At 43.4% G+C, this 22,562-nt stretch overlaps 1 protein-coding gene across 1 annotated transcript in view; it reads right to left on the minus strand.

The window, feature by feature from the left end:
• The window catches only part of TGFBRAP1 (transforming growth factor beta receptor associated protein 1), a 64,068-nt gene that overhangs the window by 10,086 nt on the left and 31,420 nt on the right, over positions 1 to 22,562 (minus strand). Inside the window, exons 4-7 of the mRNA XM_024242690.3 lie at positions 20,580 to 20,734; positions 8,445 to 8,527; positions 4,550 to 4,891; positions 1,798 to 1,855 (exon numbers count right to left, since the gene is read on the minus strand). Coding sequence (XP_024098458.2) covers positions 1,798 to 1,855; positions 4,550 to 4,891; positions 8,445 to 8,527; positions 20,580 to 20,734 — 638 coding nt within the window. The remainder of the gene's footprint in view (positions 1 to 1,797; positions 1,856 to 4,549; positions 4,892 to 8,444; positions 8,528 to 20,579; positions 20,735 to 22,562) is intronic.

A 22,562-nucleotide genomic window follows, 5' to 3' on the forward strand; every position in this document is an offset into this window, starting at 1 on the left:
TGGCTTTTTAATACCTTTTAAAGTAGTTGGAAAAACTGTAAATGTTTAAATTTTAGTTTTTTTGGAGAAATAAAGAAATGTAAAAAGACATAGTCCAAGAAATTAAAAAAAAAAAATTTAGCTCCAGGTTCTCTTTTTTTTTTTTTTTTTTAACAATAACACAGTAAACAGAATATATGCAGGGAGGTGAATATATTAAAAATGTTTCTTCGTGAAATAAACAACACGGTCACTGATAACATCTTGACACAGAGAAGATTCACCTCAAGCATCAGCCAGGCTCTGTTTCCATCTTCTCTGTCACAGACATTCTTGATTTTGAAGTCCCCTTTGGACCGTGATAGGCAGATGTTGTGCTTTTAAAAAAGCTTCAGTGATTCTGTCCCCTGAGTTCACACTCTTTTGCACAGGGGACTCAGGATAGACTCCAGTGATAAAAGCCTTTTGCTTTTTCAGCCAGAAACTTCCCTACTATGCAAAGTGAAGCCTACTTTCAGGACCCCAGAATGAGGCAGCATCATTTGCGGGTGGAAAGGATGATGGTTGCGTAGGTTCCTTCTGCACTACCTGCATGGCGTGCCTCACCTACCCGCACACAGCACCACCCCTCCAAGCCATAGCACCAGGAAGGAGCCCAGAAACGGGTGGCATATGAATTCTGGAATTCTGATGTCAGCATATGAACACTTTTTATGATACTAGTTTCTTCAACACAGAATTGCCGAAACCAAATAATCACACATACCTTGAAATATGCCATTTTATATAAAATTCTACCACATATGGAGATTTATCCCATATCGTTTCAGTTTGCAAATCTATCTCTCTACAGCTCTGCTAAAGTTATTACTATACTTATATAAAGCTGTAACTGAGAACACCAGGTTTTTGAAAATGAAAATTTTATCACTGACACCCAAATCTACTCTTGGCCATTGGGTATGTGTTAATTCACCTGACCCCATTTTTTGTTGTTGTTGTTGTTCTGCTCTGCAATCAGGTTACCACAATAGTCTCACAAAGCAATCAAACACTAAATACATGTTCAGTCTTGCCAGAGTCATAAGGTTGACTTTAGCTTGGGAAATATGGCTGATGCTCTTGGCCCCTCACAAAATAAAGCAAAAAGGCACATCAGGAAACAACACAGTGCAGTACAAATGCATAACTAATAACGAAGGGGAGAAAGTCTCCTGAGACTGTGAGATGAGGTTTTTCTCAAGATCAGTAGCAAGATGTAAGATACAAAATGTGACAATGCTAATAAATCGATGCCATTTTGATTAGGGTGGAGGACCCCTGCTGGGCCAATGGAGCACGGTTCAGATCCCAGATCTACCATGGACGCATGGCCTTGGGCAAGCAACTGGCATGCATCAGCTTTGGTTTTGTCACAGGTGACACAAGGATAATAACGTACCCAGCTAACTGGCAACAGTGATCGTCACTAACAGTGGAAATGATAAATCCGACTGTCATTCACTGCCTAAATTTTCTGATAAGGGCAGTGATATATTATGACTTGTGACTGTGAGAAATCATATTTTCATTTCTTAAGTTTTCAAAAACTCAGTCTTGATAATGTTCTTTAAGGAGATGGAAAGACAATGAGAAGAAAACTCTTGGCCAACATTTCTCCAGGAATTCACTTTCTAAAACAGAATCATTTTTGTTCTGTATAAAAGGGTGTAGATCAGGCAAAAGTGGTCTCTATCAACTTGTGAATTTTTTTTAAGTAACACTAAATATTACTTACATGGTGCTGTTTAAATCATGTGGAAACCCTTCTAGACTCACCTGAACTGCAGCAGCATCTTGGTTATTATAATGGTAGAGCAGTCCAAGTGCAAAATACCTGAAACAGAACAACATGGTAAATACAACCTCTCCCCATCAGCTCTGGGAGGCGACCTTCACACAGTGACACCCCCAGTCCAAGCTCCCCATATTCTGTTCAACTCGAGTTCAGGCTGGGTGCAGTGGTTCATGCCTGTAATCCCAACGCTTTGGAAGGCCAAGGTGGGTGGATGGCTTGAGCTCAGGAGTTCAAGACCAGCCTGGGCAACAACATAGTGAGATTTTGTCTTTATTAAAATATTTTAAAAAATTAGCCAGGTGTGGGGTACACATCTGTAGTCCCAGCTACTTGGGGTGCTGAGGTAGAAGGATCACTTGAGCCCAGAAAGTTGAGGCTGCAGTGAGCCCTGATTGTGCCACTGCACTCCAGCCTGAGTGACGGAGTGAGACCCTGTCTCAAAAAATATACGTGTGTGTGTGTGTGTGTGTGTGAGTGTGTAGTTCAACAACAACAAACAAACAACCAAAGGATTCTCACTGCTGTATATTTACTTATGGTACTAAAAATACATGCTCTATCAACTTCCAAAAAGAATCTGATTCCAATCTAAGATGAGCTGAAAAAGTAAACTATGGAAAAATCACATCTGGAGTTGCCTTACAATTTGCTTCAAATATTAATATAATTTCATATGTCTTTGGTCTACTACTATTAACCCACATGAGGTACTAGAAGAATATGCAGAAGCTACTCTGCCTAAGCAGTGACTGAGAGGGAGGGCAGGGGCTCTGAACATGAGGAACAGCAGGAAGTGCTAGTGTCCGGGACTCACAGACCACAGAGTCAGGGAGCGTCCTGGGGGAGTGTGCCCAGAGTTCAAGAACCTGGGTTTTAAGTCCAGCTTCATTACTTATAACCTACGTGACCTTGAGCAAGTAGGTTAACTTCCCCAGCCTCTAACTCCTTACCTATAAATGGAAAAGATCGGCAATAGCATTGGCATTTGCCTTAGCACCCTCCCAAAGTGTGCAAGGGTGCCACCCTCCTGGTCCTCCTCCCCAGCAGGAAACTGGAGTAAGTTGACCAGCGAGAGGTCAGGCTTCTTCCCTCCAAGGGCACACTCTCAAGATATTGAGGCAGCTGCTTGAATCCTCTTTTCCTTAACCTTTTGGAAAGTCATGCTGACTCTACGGATCCCACCATCCCTTGTCACTACCATGAGGCGGCAGTGTGTTTTCTGACTCCTGAAAAAACTAACACTGATTCCATAGCATATCCGAGTGGCTGATGGAAACTGCTGAAAAGGCCAATACCCACGTGGAAGGCTCTGACATCTCAGGCACTAGCACAGTGACCCCAGGGACTCTGTGGGAGTTCATCCACACTTTTGTCATTTCAAATCCTTAACAAAAATCATAGACCAAAAAAATCTTATTCTGTAAATGGAGCTGAGGGATCACCCAACCTCTCTCATTTTTAAAGATAAGAAAACTGAGGCCTAGAATGGTTGGGCTATGTATTAGCTGCCCAGAATGGAGAAGCTGCTGGCCCCAACTAAGCCAGGCACTATGCATTAACAGTCCATGATACATAAGGCCATCTACTAACTCATGCACATAAGGAAGGCAGAGTTTTTTGTTTTTTTGAGACAGGGTCTAGCTCTGTCTCCAGGCTGGAATGCAATGGTGCAATCACTGCTCACTGAAGCTTCAACCTCCTGGGCTCATGCAATCTTCCTGCTTCAGCCTTCTGAGTAGCTGGGACCACAGGCGTGAACCACCACACCCAGCTAATTTCTTCTTAATTTTTAGTAGAGACAAGATCTTAACTGTGTTACCCAAGCTGGCCTCAAACTCCTGGGCTCAAGCATTATGCCCACCTCAGCTTCCCAAAATGCTGGGATTACAGGCATGAACCCCCATGTCCAGCCAAGGAAGGCAGAGTTTAAAACCATACCATGTATCAACAAGACCAAGAAGCCTCCCTTTGAATCTGTTTATCTAGCTGTCTATTCAATTCAGTTGTCAATAACTAAAATGCACTGTAAATTTTACCAATAAACATGTGGCATCTCCCACAAGTGAATACGAGGCTGACTACAAAGGAAATTGAAAAATAACTTCATGGCCGGGCGCGGTGGCTCACCCCTGTAATCCCGGCACTTTGGAAGGCCGAGGCGAGCAGATCACCTGAGGTCAGGAGTTCTAGACCAGCCTGGCCAACATGGCAAAACCCCGTCTCTACTAAAAATACAAAAATTACCTGGGTGTGGTGGCACACACCTGTAGTCCCAGCTACTTGGGAGGCTGAGGCAGGAGAATTGCTTGAACCCAGGAGGTGGAGGTTGCAGTGAGCCGAGATCACACCACTGTACTCCAGCCTGGGTGACAGAGCGAGACTCCATCTCAAAAAAAAAAAATAGTCATTAAAAAAAAAAAAAAGAAAAGTAACTTCATTTACTCACAAAGCGCATTACTAGTTCCAAACTATACTCCAAATTATTAAAGAATGGGAGTGAGAACAAACGCCCTCCAAGACCTCTTCAAGGGGTCTGCAGATGGTGGTGACAGAGAGGGCATCTGAGGAGCACATGCATCTGCTGTCATTATGATTTCGTGGCAGTCACCTATAGGTCCTTGGGAACGCAAACATCACACTGGCTAAGTCACTTCACAAGGATCTCCCCAGCAAAGGGTCTCAGTAAGGGTGCAGGGCGGGAAACCCTGATCATATCGGGAGGGGAACACTCACTTTTTATGCTTCTCTAGCCAGGCAGCACTGTCCGTCAGAAGACAGAAGTTCTCAGTGACCAGGAGGTCCAGCAGGCTGTCGTGGTCGGCCTCTGCGTACAGTTTGAGCAAGGCTGTGTCAATGTCCTCCTTGTAGCCATTTGCTACCTCTGTGCTGCGGACCTCGTTCAGGTAGCTCATGAGGAAGCATTTGCACTTGGCCATCTTCTCCTGGTCCCCCTGGGTCAGCTGGTTCAGGTCTGCATACTCATGAAGAGGAGGGTGGGACCGGGTGAAGGAGGAGGAGGTGGGCAACAGGAAGGGGTAGAGAGAAATCAGCTCCCGGACATCAAGCTGGCCGCTTCTGCAATTACAGTGTCAAACTAAATGAAGCAAAAAGAGAGAAGAGTACACATAGGCACACAAAACAGCACTGAAGGGGAGTGCACGGTGGCACACGTTCACAGGGGGCTGGGGAGCTGGGGACAGGGTAATCACGTGAGAGCGACCGTTCTAATCTGCAAGTGCGGCAAAGCACCATCCAACTGGGTGCTGCCACTTGTCTCCAAAAAAAGACCAGAAAGGACAAAGGTGAAAGACACAGACACAACTGCTGTGAGAGTGGAACATCAAAATGCCTATGATGAAGAGAATACCCAGCTGAGCCTGGAAACCAAGGCAGAAAAAGCAACACCCAGGATAAAATGCTATCAGTGTCTGCGCAAAGGCAGCAACACAGCTCTGCTGAAACCAGCATTTTCCTGGCACTAAATTACAAACAGATTTGTTGAATGGTCCTTGAAGAAGGGACTTTATAAAAACATTAACTTACAACTTCCTCACCAACATCTCACAACAGAAGACACAGAAATATTCATGTGGCCATTTCTGTGGGGACTCTCGTAGAATTTCAGAGCCTAACACTGGGATGCAACAAACAGTTCCTTTCCCATCTCCTCTCCCGAACCTACTCGTCCTGGCTACAATCAGAGCAGGAGCTGTGGATCTCAAACCTGGCCCAGTGTCAGACCCAGCTGTGGAAAACCTCCTGAGGGAACAGAAGCAGTGGCCACCCCACCCCAGACACACGGAACGGCGAGGAAGGACCCAGGATCCACGCTGCCTGCGATGTTCAGAGCATCCTCCTTCACCCAAGCTCTGATCAGCTGTCCTCCTCTACTGGCTTCCACCTCTGGCTGCCCTTCCTTCCACTTCACTTAGCCTGTCCTCACCTCCCATGATTTGTACAACCCACAGGATAAATTTCAAACCTCTTAGTATGGCATTCAAGGCCCTTCCCAAACTGATCTCAAGCTACCCTACAACTTCAGCCTCAAGCATCCCTCCCACACCCCAACACTTCTACTAGACCAACTTATGTTGCCAGTTTGTACATTTCATGACTCTCAGCCTTTGCTGTGGTTCTTGGTGAAAAGCAATTTTGCTCCCTGGGGAACATGTGGCAATGCCTGGAGACAATTTTATCATGACTGGGGTGGGGGTGTGCTATGGCATCTAGTAGGTAGAGGCCAGGGCTGCTGCCATTAAACACCCTGTAATGCACAAGACAGTAACCCCCTGCCCGAAGAATTATCTGGCTCAAAACGTCTACAGTAACACAGCTGAGAATCCCTGACCTAAAGTACAATTCTTGATTTGAGAAATTTCTGCTCATTGTTTAAGATCCAGGATGAATCCAGTGAAGATTCCTCCACTGGCTGATGTGAGCTCATGCAACGCTCCCACAGCAGAGCAGCACCTGTGCTGCAGGAAAGGCACACATCCAGTTTCCAAGCTAGAGAAGCAGGCACTGGGTTACCCTTCCATCCATTGCGCAGATGCTCAGGCCACGTTTGCTGAATGAAAGAAGAGCTGAACCTAGCTGATACAACGACAGGCTGCAGGTTGTCTAAAGGAAGAGACACAGGGCCCACATCCCCAGGTTATGTATGATCAATTTGCTCTTAAATATCAACCATAAGTAGCTGGTAACTGTGGCCTCCGACACGGCACTGAGAAGGAGTCAGAGGACGGGTCCAGTTCAACGAGGAAAAGAAAATCACAATTTATTAGCAACATTTGCTGTGAGCACAGAAAAGGAATTGGAATCATCTTTGTCTCAGAATTATCTTCTTCAAATATCAATTCTCAGGCTGGGCATAGTGGCTCATGGCTGTGATCTCACCACTTTGGGAGGCTGGGGCAAGAGGACGACTTGAGGCCACGAGTTTGAGACCAGCCTGGGCAACACAACAAGATCCCGTCTCTACAAAAAATAAAAAATTAGCCAGGTCCCGTGGTGGCATACACCTGAAGTCCTAGCTACTCAGGGGTCTGAGGCAGGAAGATCATTGAGCCCAGGAGGTCGAGGCTGCGGTGAGCTATGATTGCACCACTGCACTCCAGCCTGGGAGACAGAATGAGATGCTGCTTCAAAACGAAAAAAAAAAAAAATCCGTTCTCTCACACTTTGGACCAAAGACGAGCAGCAATTTAAAGTTAAGCCATTGAGAGAGTGAGGTGCGGAAGTACAGGAATGTCATCCTAATAACAGGCCCCACATCTATTCTCTTACAAAATCCGAGGACTCTTCTAGGAATCCATCTGCGAACAATCACCTAATGTTTCCGATTAACCCATGAGAGAAAGAAGACACCTTGGGATACACCCATGACCCCAGTGAGGAGGTCTTCAACACTGTAGGGCTAACACAAGATATGGCAGAAAAGAGCCTAGCTCCAAAGGGGCAAAAAATTGACTTAAACCCCGAAGCCACAGGTCTTTCCAAGAACAGAGAACAGCATGTAAGAGTTGTATAAGAAAGTTATATGGGGTATCATTATTCAAGGAATGATTCCTTCTTTACTTAGAAATTCATTCTCTACATCCGATTGTGTAACTGTAATCATTTTCAGTAATGCCATTCCTCAAATATCCAGCATAGAGCGAAAGATTAGAGCTACCGTGGATGTAAGGACGTGGCTGGTCATGGGCAGACCTCCTACAGAACAAGCAAGGGAGGCATTCTGCTCAAGTCACTACTTAGATGAAAATATCTATTCAGGGGCTTCCCATACATGTTATTTCTTAGATAGCTGTAAACTGTGCAGAATCTATTCTGGAGAGACATTTTGGGAACTTATTCTAAAGGCAGTACCTGAGTACGATATTTCAAGACTCTCATAGCAGGTCTAACTTAATCTTCTGCAAAGAGTGCTGAGCAAGGCCTGGGATGGCTAACTCCTGCCTCACTGAGCACTAGCCTGTGGGGCAAGGGCAGCCGGAGGTGGCGTGACAGCGAGGCGTGCCTATAAGGCAGGCATGGGCGGGCAGGGGAAAGGGGAGAACACACTCGACAGCCCACAAGCGCGTCCGACAAGCACAGGAGTAATCACAGTGCCAGAAGGGACCTCCTTAAGAGAAACTCAACTTTCTGAGAGCTGACCAGGAATAGAACATTTAGAAGGTCTTTAGAGGATGACAGAAAGCTTCATAAGTCTTCCCAGAAGCACTGTTCTTTCCCCCCTGCGCTAAGCTCATAGCTTCTTGTAAAAACACTGGAGAGAAGCAAGAATGAACCACAGCACTTTCCTAGGGGTCCTTTGCGTGCTCTCAGATCTGCTCTTTAGAATTTTCTCCTGGCAAAACAATCTCGATGCCTCCACAGGACTAGCGTCTGTGCCCTTTGTCTGCTCCCACTCTAAGACATAGGCCAGTTAAATTAAGGCTCCGGGTGAGGGGTGACGCTGAGGAACCAGCATTGGCGGGGTCTGCTGTCACGAGCAACCCCCACCGTATCCACCTGAAGCACAATCTAACCATGCAACACATCCCACCACGACGTCACACTGGAAACGCAGGTTCTGGCCACAGAGGGACACTGTGGTGGCAGTCTTGCTACCAGCACCACAAATTACCTGAAGAGCTCTTTAGCTTCCAGGAACTGAAGCTGTGCAAACTGTATAAATCCTGCCTGCTGCAGAATCCTTCTGTACATTACCTGCAAGAAAAGACAGGTAATCTCTTAGCGAATCTTGAAACCATCACGGCAGGGTTAAATTCGCCTAACCCTATATAAATGTTTGTTATAACATAGAAATATAAAATTACAAGATGAGGAAAAAACAAGGTGTATATGAAATTATATGTATCTGTCTCTTTAAGGTTTTATTTTTGTAATTCCCCAATCCTTCCCAAATGCACTTCTTGATCTCCAATACTCCTACTCATTAACTCACAGGGCTTCAATGAGTCCCTGTACTTGTGATTGCTGAGATGGATATCAACAACCCTGGTGTTTCTGGCAGTCCAGGAACCGCCTGGCCTTCTTCCACTCTTCTGGAATTGAACTCACAGTACTACCTTTCAGAGCATCCCTCAGAGCACAGGGCCGACTCATTTCATAACGAAACAGACAAACACCCAGGCTTTCTTAGTCAGAGATGCAGAAATGCTGCATGTTCCGTCTCCTGCTGGTGATGTCCAACCCACAGGAACACACCAACATCCGACACTCCTGCAATAAAGGGGCCAGTTTATCTTGTTTACTCCACTACGACCCACATTTCCATGACCGCTTTGTTCTTGTTACATCCAGCAATAGCAAAATGCAAATTAGGAACCTGCTGTGTGGTGTCTCTGATCCCACGCCCCACTCTGTCCCTGTCCAGCATGGCTGGTGTCCGAGTCCTGCCATCGTCTATATGAAATGGCTCCTGGACATGTTTCTTCACTCTGTTCCTACAGATGCCAACACCATAGTCCAGGCTCTAATTGCCTCATGAGTAAAGACTGTGTTTTAATTACTCTCTCTGACTTTGACACCTCCTCCTTCTAACTCATCCTTCCATTTGACAGCCACACATTTTGTGAAGGCACAGCAAATACATCACTCACCTAGCGTCTCCCACTACTAGCCATGTGTCTGCCATTCAGTTGGTGCTTACTGATCAACTCTCTGATCCATTTGTATGAAACTCCACTTCCATTGTCACTCACTATCCCCATCTTACAGGTACAAAAACTCTGCCCAGAGATGTTATGGTTTTAGCCCCAACTTACTAAAGTAAGAATTGGTTGGATCATGATTTAAAACCAGGCCTTTCTGATTCTAGAGGCCAGATCTTTCCACTCACTGATTCTTCCAGGTACACAGCAGGCAGTTGGTGTGTTACCCACTGAAGGTACAACGGAAGTGGAGCCTTGGTGCTGAAATGCTATCAACCCTGTTCTCTCAAATTACCTTTCAAAGGGCTTTCACTCAGCACCATAAGACAGGGTGGAAGAAAAAAAAAGCTTTCACTACACAGTAGTTTTAAAGGACTCTCAGAAGCATACCAACCATTCCTCACCTACTTCCAGTAGAAATCCCTTTAGAGACGTCAGAAAAAGCAGGCTGCTTAAACCTTTCAGTTTTCTCTTTACCATCAGTCTTTATTTTCCTTCCCTGAAACCAGCCATTTCTGACCTAAAGACTGAACCAATTATGCCACCCAACAATAAGCAAAAGGGAGCGAGGCAACGTTCTGTTGCCTGGGAATGCCAGTAACATTTCTGAAAGCAGAAATACTAGAGGCCAGCCACTTAGCAAAAGGGATGCAAAGGACCCATCAGCTGCAGTAGAAGAATTCTCAATCACACCCAGGCTTGTTGAGGAGAAATCAGCTGAACGGCAATTTATTCCGTATGGAGGTAGGATTCAAATGGCATCCACTCTTCCTCTATCTGCAGGGAAATGGAAATTACTCCTGTGGACATTCCAAATCTGCAAGAATAAGGGGTTATTTTCTATAATCTAGTCTGGGAATGCTACATGCACACTTGGAAAGGGAATGCAAAGAGGTTCTTCATCCTGGATGTAAGCATCACGGATGCTGAAGCCCAGGATGATACAGAGAACACCGTCGGATTCCACCTAAAAATGCTTGATCAGAAACTTTACCAAGCCAGTTCTTGGTTCTCTGAAGGTGACGATCTCATTTCCAAACTGTCTACTACGATCGATGCCTCCTCCTGCCCTCTGCTCAGATGATCCTGAGCTATAAAACCTGGAGCCAGGTAGGCTGTCAGGGAAAAGACGAAAAGGATGAGTACATACGATGGACAGAGAACAAGAAAGTCCATTTATCTCCAGAGCTAACTCATCAGTGGAAGCTCCAAGTTTCTTTTTTTGTTACCAACTCATCCTTCATTACAAGGCAGTGGTGCAAATTGCCAGGTGAAGAGAGTAAGTCAGCAAACTAGCCCTCTAAAGAGCCACTCTATGTCTACTCTGTACAGAAGCTGCAGGCCAAACACCTGGCTTTAGGCCAGGCTTAAGAGGCTGCATGGATTCTGGAAGCAAGTTGAAACTGAAGTCAAAATCCTTATTATCAGTATTATATTTCTGAACTGAGATTTCTAACATTTGTGATTGGGGAATTGGAAGAAGATTCTAATCTAAAGATTTCTAAACCTGTTTCCAAGGCTGCATTGTCCAAGTTAAATATCACGCAAGCGCTTCTGGAGAGAACAGTTCTTCTAAGTACTTAATTCAAAGGGCAGCTTCTCTCATGGCTCCTTACTATGCACTGCATAACAGAATACACAACATTTCTAACCAATGGAATGTTACTCAGTCTTAAAAAGGAAGGGAATTTCAACACAGGCTGCCACACAGATGAACCTTGAGGACAACGTGCTCAGTGAAGTCAGCCAGTCACAAGACAAACACTGTATGATTCCCCAGATGCAAGGTCCCTAGAGCAGTGAGATTCATAGAGACAGAAAGCAGAATGGGAGCTGCCAAGGGCTGATGGGGGTGTAGGGTGGGGAGGTGGGGAGTTAGTGTTCAGTAGTACAGCGTTTCTGCCTGGGAAGATGAAAGGTCTGGAGATGGAAGGTGGTGACGGCTACACAGCATGGTGAATACACTCAATGCCACAGAACTACACACTTAAAAATAGTTAAAATGGTAAAATTTATGTTAAGTATATTTTACCACATTTTTTTTTTTAAATAACTTCTCCAGGTAGATTTTTTTCCTTTACTGAATTTTGGTAGTAGCCGAAGGCTTCTCATGTCTGTGGTGATCTGTGGCGGAGGCTGAGGTGAAACGCTCTAAAATCAGAATGTGTGGGTCTGAGTGCAGGCTCTGCCCATCATTAGCTGTGTGGCCCTGGGTGGGTTATTCTGTCCCTCCATGCTGCATCTTCATCTTTATACAGGGAGCAGAACCGTGCAACCTTAGAGTTGGGGTGAGGATTAAGAGAGTGCAGTTGGGTGTGGACATCACAACAGTGCCTGGCATGCAGTAAGCATACAATAAATGTTGTCTCTCTCTTCAGGCTGAGCCTGTAATTAGCACTCCTAACTAATCCCAGGCTTTAACTTTTTCCATCACCTTCCAGGTCTGTCTGCTTGATTCTATCACATCTCTGTGAGTAATGGAGGGAGGTGGATAAATCCTTTTTTAATGAAAGAAAGACTTGAAGAAAATCAGATTTTAAAAGGAAACTTCCTACAAGCAGCTGGAACAACCACACGATGGCAGCACCAACACCTTCACGTGACAAAAGCCAGTTTCTCAAACATGGCGCCTCAGGTGGCTACACCAACTCCTAGGCCAAATGTGATACAAAAACGCATCAAGTGGTGAGGCGTGGATAAGGAATATAATGGAGTCATTTACTGCAACTCAGAAAAATATTTTCTTTCAAGTCTGTAAAAACTGGGTAGGTCAAATGTGAGCTCAGACTAGAATATTTTTCATAGCTATAGTAAGAATTTTTTGAGAAAGATGACAACCACAACCAAATACCACAGCAGGACACACACCATGTAAACCCCGGAGCTGAGAGAAGATGAACAGGCACACGGGGACGACACAGACCCCTGAGCCAGTGCTGAGGACAGCACGAGCAGGCTGCCTCTCCCCTTTCTGAGCTCTCAGCTCTCCAGGGCTCTCGGCTATGGCTGGTTCTCTAATTCAGGGACAGGATGGGGCTAAGAGGCAGTGGGTCACCCTAGCTAAATTATACGATCGACTGCAGACCTGGAGAAGGGAAACTGGCAAACACAGTTGTTGCCAGCCAGCTACCAAAGCGCAGAGGACAGTCTACTCCTGGCATGGGGCAGACCACTGAGATTCATGTTATAATGCCCCATAACATGGAGAATATAACAGGAATATATGAGACATAAGTATCATTCTTGTAAGTACAGCCAAATTCTAAACAAAAATTGGCATGAGTGTTACCATTTTAACTATATTCATACCAACCCCTTTTTTTAACTTATTAAAAAACCATGTAAGTTATTGTCTAAACAGAAACATCTTTCCCAAAATATATTAGGTGGAACACGAGGACCATGGCATTCTCCTTGTTAAAAAGGCAATGTGTCCTGATTGAATAAATTTGTAAACACGTGTGCATGTATATGTATCTATATATGTAAATGTTGTTATATAAAATATATAAACTGAAACGCACTTACTGGTGTAGACATAAAATATACAACTGTATCATTTATAAAATGATATATAAAATGTATAAAATGATGTATAAAAGGGATATATATATATATCCCTTTGTGAGGGTGCACAGAAAGATAATAAAAATATAATACTATATGATATATACCCTCTTGGGGAATCACAGTAAGTGTTAGAATATTAGAGGCTCTGAAAAAACCTTCAATTAAGAAACCCAATTAACTTAACCTTCCAAAATAGAATCTTCTTCCCACCCTGCACCTGTTACTGTCCCTGCACAAGTGTTTGGTGAAACAAACTGGGAAGCCTTGATTCAGAAGGAAGCCTGCAATGGACACATGCAAAGCACAAACGGTGGTCAATTCCAAACATGGGAATGGGGAAGGGAGGCAGCGGGGTGGTGGCAAGAAAAGAGGGAGAGCACACATAAGCAAAATTAAAAAAAAAAAAAAAAAAAAAAAAGGTCCAAACTCTCTTGGGAAGGATATACACAAAAAATTGCAACACTGGTGACTTAGAGAGAAAAATGATGTGCTAAGGAAGAGAAGGAGACTTGCCATTTGATTTTTCTTTTAACCACATGGATGTATTTTTTTCTTCTGTACTTTTCAAAATTCCTAAGTAATATATTCAATATGGCTCAAATTTTGAGGCATTGAAAACGGATACAGTGAGCCCTCTCATTCCTGTCCCAGCCAGCAGATGCCCTCCAGAAGGAATCAGTGCTATTAATTTCTTGGGTAGCCTTCCAGAGATATGTGATGTATTGACGAGCAAATACTTTTATGCCATTTTAATAGCGGTAGCATGTCATGCAGGCTCACTTGTACTTTGTGTAACTTATTCTACCTTAATGTTATGTGTTAAGCCCTAAAGGCCTTGACACTCTTCCTGGCTGCACAGTGCTGCAGCACCCCTCTGGGCCATAATACATTTAATCATGCCCCACTGGCAACCTCTAGGTGTTGTGGTTGTTGCTTTTTAACAAACAATAATCGAGTGAAAAGTTTTCTACATTTGTTATTTCGAATTTCAGTGATCAGATCTGTAAAATACACTTCTGAGTATAGAATTGTAAGTTTTAATGTTGACAGATATTCTTAAATTGCCCTCCCAAGAGGCTGTATCAATTTAAATTATTACAGGACACCTGAAAGGGCCCATTTCCCCACTTTCACCAATACGGTATTATCAAACTCTCTGATCTCTGATAATCTAATGAATGAAAAATGTATTGGTGTATTCTTATTGTGCTTACCTCTATATGAGAGACAAAGCATCTTTTCATACATTTATTAGATAAGCAATTCTTTTTTTGTTGTTGTTGAGACAGTCTTGCTCTGTTGCCCAGGCTGGAGTGCAGTGGTGCAGTGGCACAATCTCGGCTCACTACAACCTCCGCCTCACGGGTTCAAGTGATTCTTGTGCCACAGCCTTCTGCGTAGCTGGAATTACAGGTGCATGCCATCATGCTCGAACTAATTTTTGTATTTTTAGTAGAGATGGGGTTTCACCATGCTGGTCAGGCTAGTCTGGAACTCATGACCTCAAGTGATCCTCCTGTCTCAGCCTCCCAAGTGCTGGGATTACAGGCGTGAGTCGCTGCACCTAGCCAGCAATTTCATTTTCTATAAAATGTGTTCATATTCATTTTTCTATTGGGCTATTCATATTTCTTTCATATAGCCCAAGGAATTCTTCAGATATTAGAGAAATTAGCCCTCTTTTTGTGCTGCAAACTATAAATATTTTTCCTAATTTGCTATTTCTCTTGAATTTGTTTATAGGTTTTGCCATGCAGGATGTGTATATGAGAGAGAGACAGAGACAGAGAAAGAGAGATAGAGAGAGAGACTGTGTGTGTGTGTGTGTGTGTGAATTTAATTTTTTCTTTGTGGATTCTGGGTTTTCAAATAAATTATTTTAAAATGTTCCAAAACCAGCTGGGCATGGTGGCTCACACCTGTAGTCCTAGCACTTTGGGAGGCCAGGATGGGCAGACCACCTGAGGTCAGGAGTTCGAGACCAGCCTAGCCAACATGGTGAAACCTCATCTCTACTGAAAATACAAAAAATTAGCCAGGTGTCATGGCACGTGCCTGTAATCTCAGCTACTTGGTAGGCTGAGGCAGGAGAATCCCTTGAACGTGGGAGGTAGAGGTTGCAGTGATTGCGAGATTGTGCCACTGCACTCCAGCCTGGGTGACAGAGTGAGACTCCATCTCAAAAAAATAAATAAATAAAATGTTCTAACACCAAGGTATCTGGGAAGGTGGTGGCTGTTACGGACGGAACGCTTGTGTCTGTGTCTCCCTAAAATTCCTATGTTGAAACTATTCCCCCGAGGGTATTAGGAGGTGTAGTCTTGGGGAGGTAATTAGGATTACATGAGGTCATGAGGGTGGAGCCCTCATGAATGGGATCTGAGTAGTGCCCTTATACGAATCCTGAGAGAGCTTGCTTCTGTCTCTGCCATGTGAAGACAGAGAAGACAGCCATCTATGAATCAGGAAGCTGGCCATCCCCAGACTCTAAACCTGCAGACACCTGGATCTTGGCCTCCAGAACTGAGAAATAAATGTTCCTTGTTGAGGTCACCCAGTTTATAGTATTCTGTTCTAGCAATCCGAGATGACTAAGAAAGTAGGGGTGTAGTTTTTTTAATCTCTCAGTCTCCTCTGAAAAGAGAGAGAATGATTGGTTCATAACAGCACTATTCACCACAGCCTAAGGTGGCAGCAACTTATTCATCGACAGATGAATAAGTAAACAAAATGTGGTAGGTACATACAATGGAATATTATTCAGCCTTAAAAAGGAAGAAGATTCTTCCATGCTGCAACATGGATGAAGCCTGAGGACATTATGCTAAGAGAAATAAGCCAGTCACAGAAGGACAAATATTGTATGACTTCACTCATGTGAGATTCCTAGAGTAGTCAAATTCATAGAGACAGAAGCAGAAGTGGGGATTGCCTGGGCCGGGTGCAGAGGGTATGGGTGGGCATACAGTGGGAAGTGGGAGGTGGTTTTGCAGGCTCCAATTTGCCATGTGTGCCAACATGGAGAAATCTGACATAAAAGAAATTTGTATGCTTTGAGCCTCTAAGCAAAAAGATCAAGTCGCTACAAGGGAAAGAAATCCAGATTGTCATCAGATTTTTCACTGCAACTCTATCATGGTAGAACATATTTAAGTTCCTCACTGAAAGATGAGTGGAGGATTTTGTCTCCAGCCAAACTGGCCCTCAAGTATAAAGGCTGCAATGAACTGTCACTGTCATCAGCAAGCACAAACTCAAGAGACAGTGTCCCCATATTCCCATTGTGAAATATCTACCAGAGGACTGCTTTAGAAAACCAAAATGACTGGAAAGACATCAACAGAAAATTCGATGGTGAGCATTCCACACGTATTTGTCCACAGAACTAAGAAACCAAATAGCATGTGAAAGGCTTGATGCTCTGAAAAAGTACAGACAATATAACTATCAAAAAATAGGGAAGAATGAGAGATTATACAAAAAAGACAAGATGCTTGCTGACTGCCTTCCGGGTATCAGCTGGGAATTGAGGCCTATTCCTCCAAAGCAGATGCTGAGGAACACAGGGGAAGAGTGATGAAGATGTTACTGGCTAATTTCAAACACAGCTCCAAGTGGGGAAGCAACAGACAATAGAAACCCTCCCAAAAAAGAGAACATAAAGGAATTTTATAAGATGAATAATATCAAGGTAACCATGAGAACAAAAAATAGAACACAAACATTCACATCAAAAGGCAGAGAAGAAGGGAGGAAGAGAGAGAGACACAGAGGGACAGTGGGAAAAAGGAAGGGAAAGAAAGAACGAGGTGGGTAGAAAGGTGGGAGGGGGAGAGGGAGAGGGAAGGAGAGAGAGAGAGAGAGAGAAAGAATATATGCAAATGAAACAGACCACACAGTAAAAAGGGGGAGGCAGTGAACAGAGTGAAGGAGAGACACTGAGTTTAGACTTCTTTGAATATACTTTGTTTCACTGATTTGACTTTTGAGCTATGTAAATATTTTATAAAATTATAAAACAAATTAAATTTTAAAAAGCAATCCCAAAAAAATCAAAAGTCAAATGAAACAAATGAACCTAACTACATATGTAAGAGTTGGTGGCAGAACCACACAGAGGAGAACTATCCCACGTGACATTAAAACAGTAATTTGAGCGTACAGGCTAGCGAGATTTTCCCTAAGGATTAAAAAAAAAAAAAAGCAAAAACATTCATTGGACGAGTGTGGAAATACGAGCACTGACCAGATACCCAGCACACAAAGGAATCAGTGCCGATTTGGGGGAGTGATGACAATGGTACTGTGGTTACATTTCAAAGGGGGCATCCGTGCTTTTAGAGCCATGTATTGAAATGTTTTTAGATGAAATGGAAAAAAAAAATCTATCGGAGCTCAAGCTTAAATATAAACACTATCCATATTATGTGATAGAAATCAGGTAATATTTTGTGTGTGACACAAATCTTTGTCTATAAAGCAAGATATCTCTTTACTGTCTCTTATTTTAAATACAGCATTCTGAACTGTAATATAATTTAAGGCTTGCTTTCTAAAGTTCTGAACAACCCTTTTGGATCTCCTGAAGAAACGATCGTTAATCCCAGCCCCACAGTCAAACTTCTTGACAAACCCCTTGCTAATTCAGAACTCAGAGAAGCGAAACCAGCCCTTGCTTTAAATGAAGGGAAAGGAGTGCAGTGGGGAAGAAGTGTACTGAGCTCAAGCTTCTCATCCTGTCCCTTCCCGGTTTCTCTAAGCTTAGGGTCTAGCATGTGGTCACAAACACTCTAAGACTAAAAGAAGCAATGTAGTTAACCATATGAGCTGAATATAATCCTTTAAAACATACACATTTATGAAAAGTCATTTCTAAACCTTTTTTTTGCATCAGTATTGTTTTATTGTTTAAGAGTTTCTATTTCAAACAAAAACCCCGTGCTGCCAATCCATTATATCACAGCTCTGCTGGAAGGCCAGTTGGAAGCTCTGAATTACTCATTCATTCTTTCGTTGGTATTAAAAGGGAAGAACCTACCCAGGACCTAGGGGAGGGAGAAGTACGGAGCTGAGGGGTGACACGATAACTGGTATGGGCCACAAATTGCAGGTGCATGGGGTAAGAAGTCCTTAGCTCTGCCCAGAGGAAAGGGAAGGCTTAGTGAACAGGAGATATTTAAGCGAGGTATCAAAACTATTTTTTCCAGTAGAGAAGTACACTCCAGTAATTGCAGGGTAAAGGGCCCTACGGGAAGCGCCAGCCTGACTTAGCCAGCCTGATGCCCAGAGGCATGGCTGATCTGCCGCTGCCATGTCTTGTCTGTGAAATGAGGACAATGGTACCAGTCATTACCAAATTCTTTTGAGGGTTAAAACAACAAATGTTTTTAAATGCCTTGCAGGGTTCCTGACATACCATCCGGCTCACTGGTTGTTCTTTGTCTTCCACCCTTTGAGGCAGAAATGTAGAATGTAGGCATGTGCTTCATAGGAGTGTGTGTGTGTGTGTGTGTGTAAAAGACAAGGAGGCCACAGAAGAGGGTGGGGTCAGCCACGCTTCAAGGCTGTGGACTTGACCTGGGCAACGAGATGCCCCCTAAAGTATTTTAAGCAAAGGACTCGGTCCGTAATGGAGAAAGATCATTTCCATGTAGTTGCATGGAAGATGGACTGCAATCACACACAGAGGCTGTTAAAAACGCGGGAAAAGTGAGCATGGTCTGAACACCAGCAGTAACAGTGGGAACTGAGAATAATGGGTGAACTCGAGATAATTCTGAGGGTGTATTTCCAGGGCTGGAGATAGGAGCTTGCAGTAATACAGGGAGAAGTGGGAAGCAGGTTAGAAAAGAAAGAAACAAACAAACAAAAACAAAAAAACCCTGAGATACCAGATTGGAGAACAAGATGACTAATATTATCTAATACTGACTGTGTAGCTCTACCTTGGCAAAAAGCATAGGGAAGAAAAGAGCAAAAATCAGATAAACAGCATTGAAAGCCTCTGTAAGAAAATGCTACACGCTTAAAATGTGCACATGGTGTGTGTGCAAGGAGGGAATACTCCACAGTGGCAGCTGGAAAACCTTGGAATGTGGCCCCCCTGGACTTCCACACATCCACCAAGGGCAGCTCACAGGAGAGGAGAAGGGGCTGAGAGCACGCGCAGCAGTGGCAGGCCTGGGACTGGCAATCTGCCTCTGGTCTGCACCCTCCCCTCCAGGGCACAAGAAGCTCAGCAGCTTTCTTCTTTTTGCCTTTGCTGCCCCCTGCTGAATGCTAGTAGATCAGTCTTACTCAAAAGTTAGGAACAAAGATGAAAACTTTATCAACATTTAAATGTAGAAAAGAGGTCCTGCCCACCTTCGCAGCCCACAACCATAAATCACACATCCTGTCTTCTTTCATTTTCAGAATCTACCCTTTTCTGCATAAAACGCCAGAGGCCAAAGAACATTTCATTCCACAACAATTCCACTGTCTTCTCTAAAATCTGACCAATATTAAGAACTTTTCATTACTAATTTAGATATTCATACGAAGCACACATACATAGCAATATTATGTTTTGTTCCCCTCAAATATGGAATAACCTGTACAACCTAATAACTCATCAAGTAATAGTTTTTAGAGACCCAATTTATATCAATTGCATTTATTATACCAAATTATATTTAAAATGAGTGTTCCTCAAGTGCATTAAAAATGTTCTCCTGGCCGGGCGCGGTGGCTCATGCCTTAATTCCAGCACTTTGGGAGGCCGAGGCGGGTGGATCACGAGGTCAAGGGATCGAGACCATCCTGGCCAACATGGTGAAACCCCGTCTCTATTAAAAATACAAAAATTTTCTGGGTGTGGTGGCAGGCGCCTATATTCCCAGCTACTCGGGAGGCTGAGGCAGGAGAATCGCCTGAACTCGGGAGGCAGAGGTTGCAGTGAGCCGAGATCGTGCCACTGCACTCCAGCCTGTCGACAGAGCGAGACTCAGTCTCAAAAAAAAAAAAAAAAAAAGTTCTCCTAAGGAAATCAACTAGATGGGGTTCCTACAATATCAATTTAGTTAGCAAAATGGTTATCAATATGTTTAGTAAAGCTTTTCCTATAGATGATAAAAATCTAAACTTTAATTCAACCCCTTCCTGACAAATACAAATTCTAAATTCGGAGACAAATTAACCTGACCTCACTCTTTTGCTTTATAAGAACTATGTTACTGATCCTTCTCTGAAGGTCCACGGAAGAGGATAGTTGATTAGAAATACAAGCCCATATCTAAAGTAGCAGAATTAAGTCCGAAGTTAGAAGCCTGACTTCTCCACTCTTGGCAGTGCCTTCTCAGTCACAAGCTGTTCGACCGCCCTAAAGCCTGTTGCCTTATCTATACAATGTGGATTTGTTGAGAAAATTAAACAACAGATATAAAAGCAGTGTGTACAGCCCGGTACACGGGAAGGGGCGATGCATGTTAGATAAATCTGAATGTCCTCTAACTGGTGACTTAGAGGCATATTTCTGTGACCAGTTAATTACAAACCTGAAATTTTTCCTTTGGAATGTTCCTCCGGGCTCCTTTTGCTAAAACCAAAGCCTCTTCTACTCTGCGGCTTGCTAGAAGATCCTGTATTTGTTTTTCCAAAGGTAATGGAACCAAGATGTAAACTCCTTTACTTGTGGCAACGATCACTCTTCCTGGGAAGAAATTCAGCATTGTCGGAAAGAGAAAAAACATACTGCCTGCAAAAAAACACACTGCTTTCCCCAAACTGGATCATTACCTGATTTGTTCAACAATTTCACCATAGTTTTCTCAAAGGAATTCCTACAAAAATTATAAATTATAATGCTTTTCTTTTTCCCACACGGTCAACTGTCAGAAAAGTGCAAACTCTTACTATGACATTTCCAAAGAATAATATCTTGCTTTTTTTTTTTTTGCCTTTTTTTTTTAATTGAGAAATGCTGGTAAATGTAAAATCAGTGTAGTAAATGCATAATACATAGTCCAATGAAGATGCAGAGTTCAATCAGGGAACATTATCAATAAGAATACACAACATTTTTAAAACATTCTTTTCCCTCCAAGTTAGTTTATATAAAATTAAAATTTTAATGTGATATTTTGAAGCATGAGATAATATTTCACGCTCACTGCCAACCAAAAATACCTCCAAAGTCTTGCCATTAATGTATTCATCTCCCCACAATCCTGCAAGTTAACCTGCCCACGGCCAACACTGCCATCCTCATTTTACCTGTGAGCCCCTCCACAGGTAGTCTGTGGAAGAGTCAGAACTGCAGTCCAAGACTAGCTCCTACTACTAAGCTTCCAAATTAAATCTGGCTCCCTTCTGCAGAAACTTTCAGCTAAGCACCACCTGTTTATAGGAAACAATCTAACTCTTTCTGTCTTCTGTATCACAACTAAGGCGGTTTTTCTTATTCTCAAATGACATTCTGTCCCTGCTCTGCCTGGAGTCACTTTTCCCAGGAAGCCTCCCTGTGTTCTCACCCTGGGCCGGTTACATCATCCTTCTCTGTGTGTCCACCACACCCTGAGCCCGCCTCTACCACTCAACAGGCACCGCATCACAATACTGCTCTGTGTGCGACCCCAGCGCGTGCGCCAGAGCCCCACTGGAATTAACCCACTTAATGGCAGGAACTGTGAGTCTTCTTATCTCCTATAAGCATCTATAAGACAGCACTTGGCACAGCAAGGGTAATGTTTGGTGAACGAAAATCCTTAAGTGGCAAATGCAACGCATAAATCTAGATTCGTTCCTGGTTGGAAGAAAATATGATAAAAGCCATTCTTAGGTCAATTGGGGAAATCTGAATATTGGCAGTACATGAGATGGTATTGTAAATTAATGTGAATTTTTTTCAGGTGTGAAAATGGCATTGTGGTTTTGTAGGAAAATGCCCTTATTCTTGGGAGATATGTGTGGAAGAATTTTGGGATTAAATATCATGATATCTTCGTCGTACTTTCAAATGGCTCAGCAAAATGTTAACAAGCGTTGAATCTAGGTGAAAGGTTTCTGGTGGTTTACTTTGTCTCTCTTACCACTTTTTGGTCTGCTTCAAAGTGTTCAAAATAAAACTCAGGAAAAGTAGAGTAAATCCTTCAAGTGGCTCACCATACACACGAAATGAAGTCCCTCCTGCCTCTGCCACCCTGACTACCCTGGTCTGCTGCAGCCTCAGCTCACGCTGCCCCTTCACACACACCATGCATTACAGTCACAGTGAACTGCTTGTGTGGCCTGAAGCCCATATACCCTCTCAAACAGATTCGCATACACCTTTCTCTCTACCAGAAGGTTCTTACACACAATATCTGCTTGGCTGACTCCTATGCATCCTTAAAGGTTTGGCTAAAACAGCACCTCCTTCAGGAAGCCCTCCCTGATATCTCTAGGAAATACTTTCTCCTCTGCTCTCACAATGGGCCTTATTCCATTGTGATCAAGCTTTTATACTGCCATAGCTATTTGTTTAAATGTCGTCTCCCCAC

This window comes from Pongo abelii, chromosome 12 (assembly GCF_028885655.2).
Source record: "Pongo abelii isolate AG06213 chromosome 12, NHGRI_mPonAbe1-v2.0_pri, whole genome shotgun sequence".
NCBI classification, from domain to species: Eukaryota; Metazoa; Chordata; class Mammalia; order Primates; family Hominidae; genus Pongo; species Pongo abelii.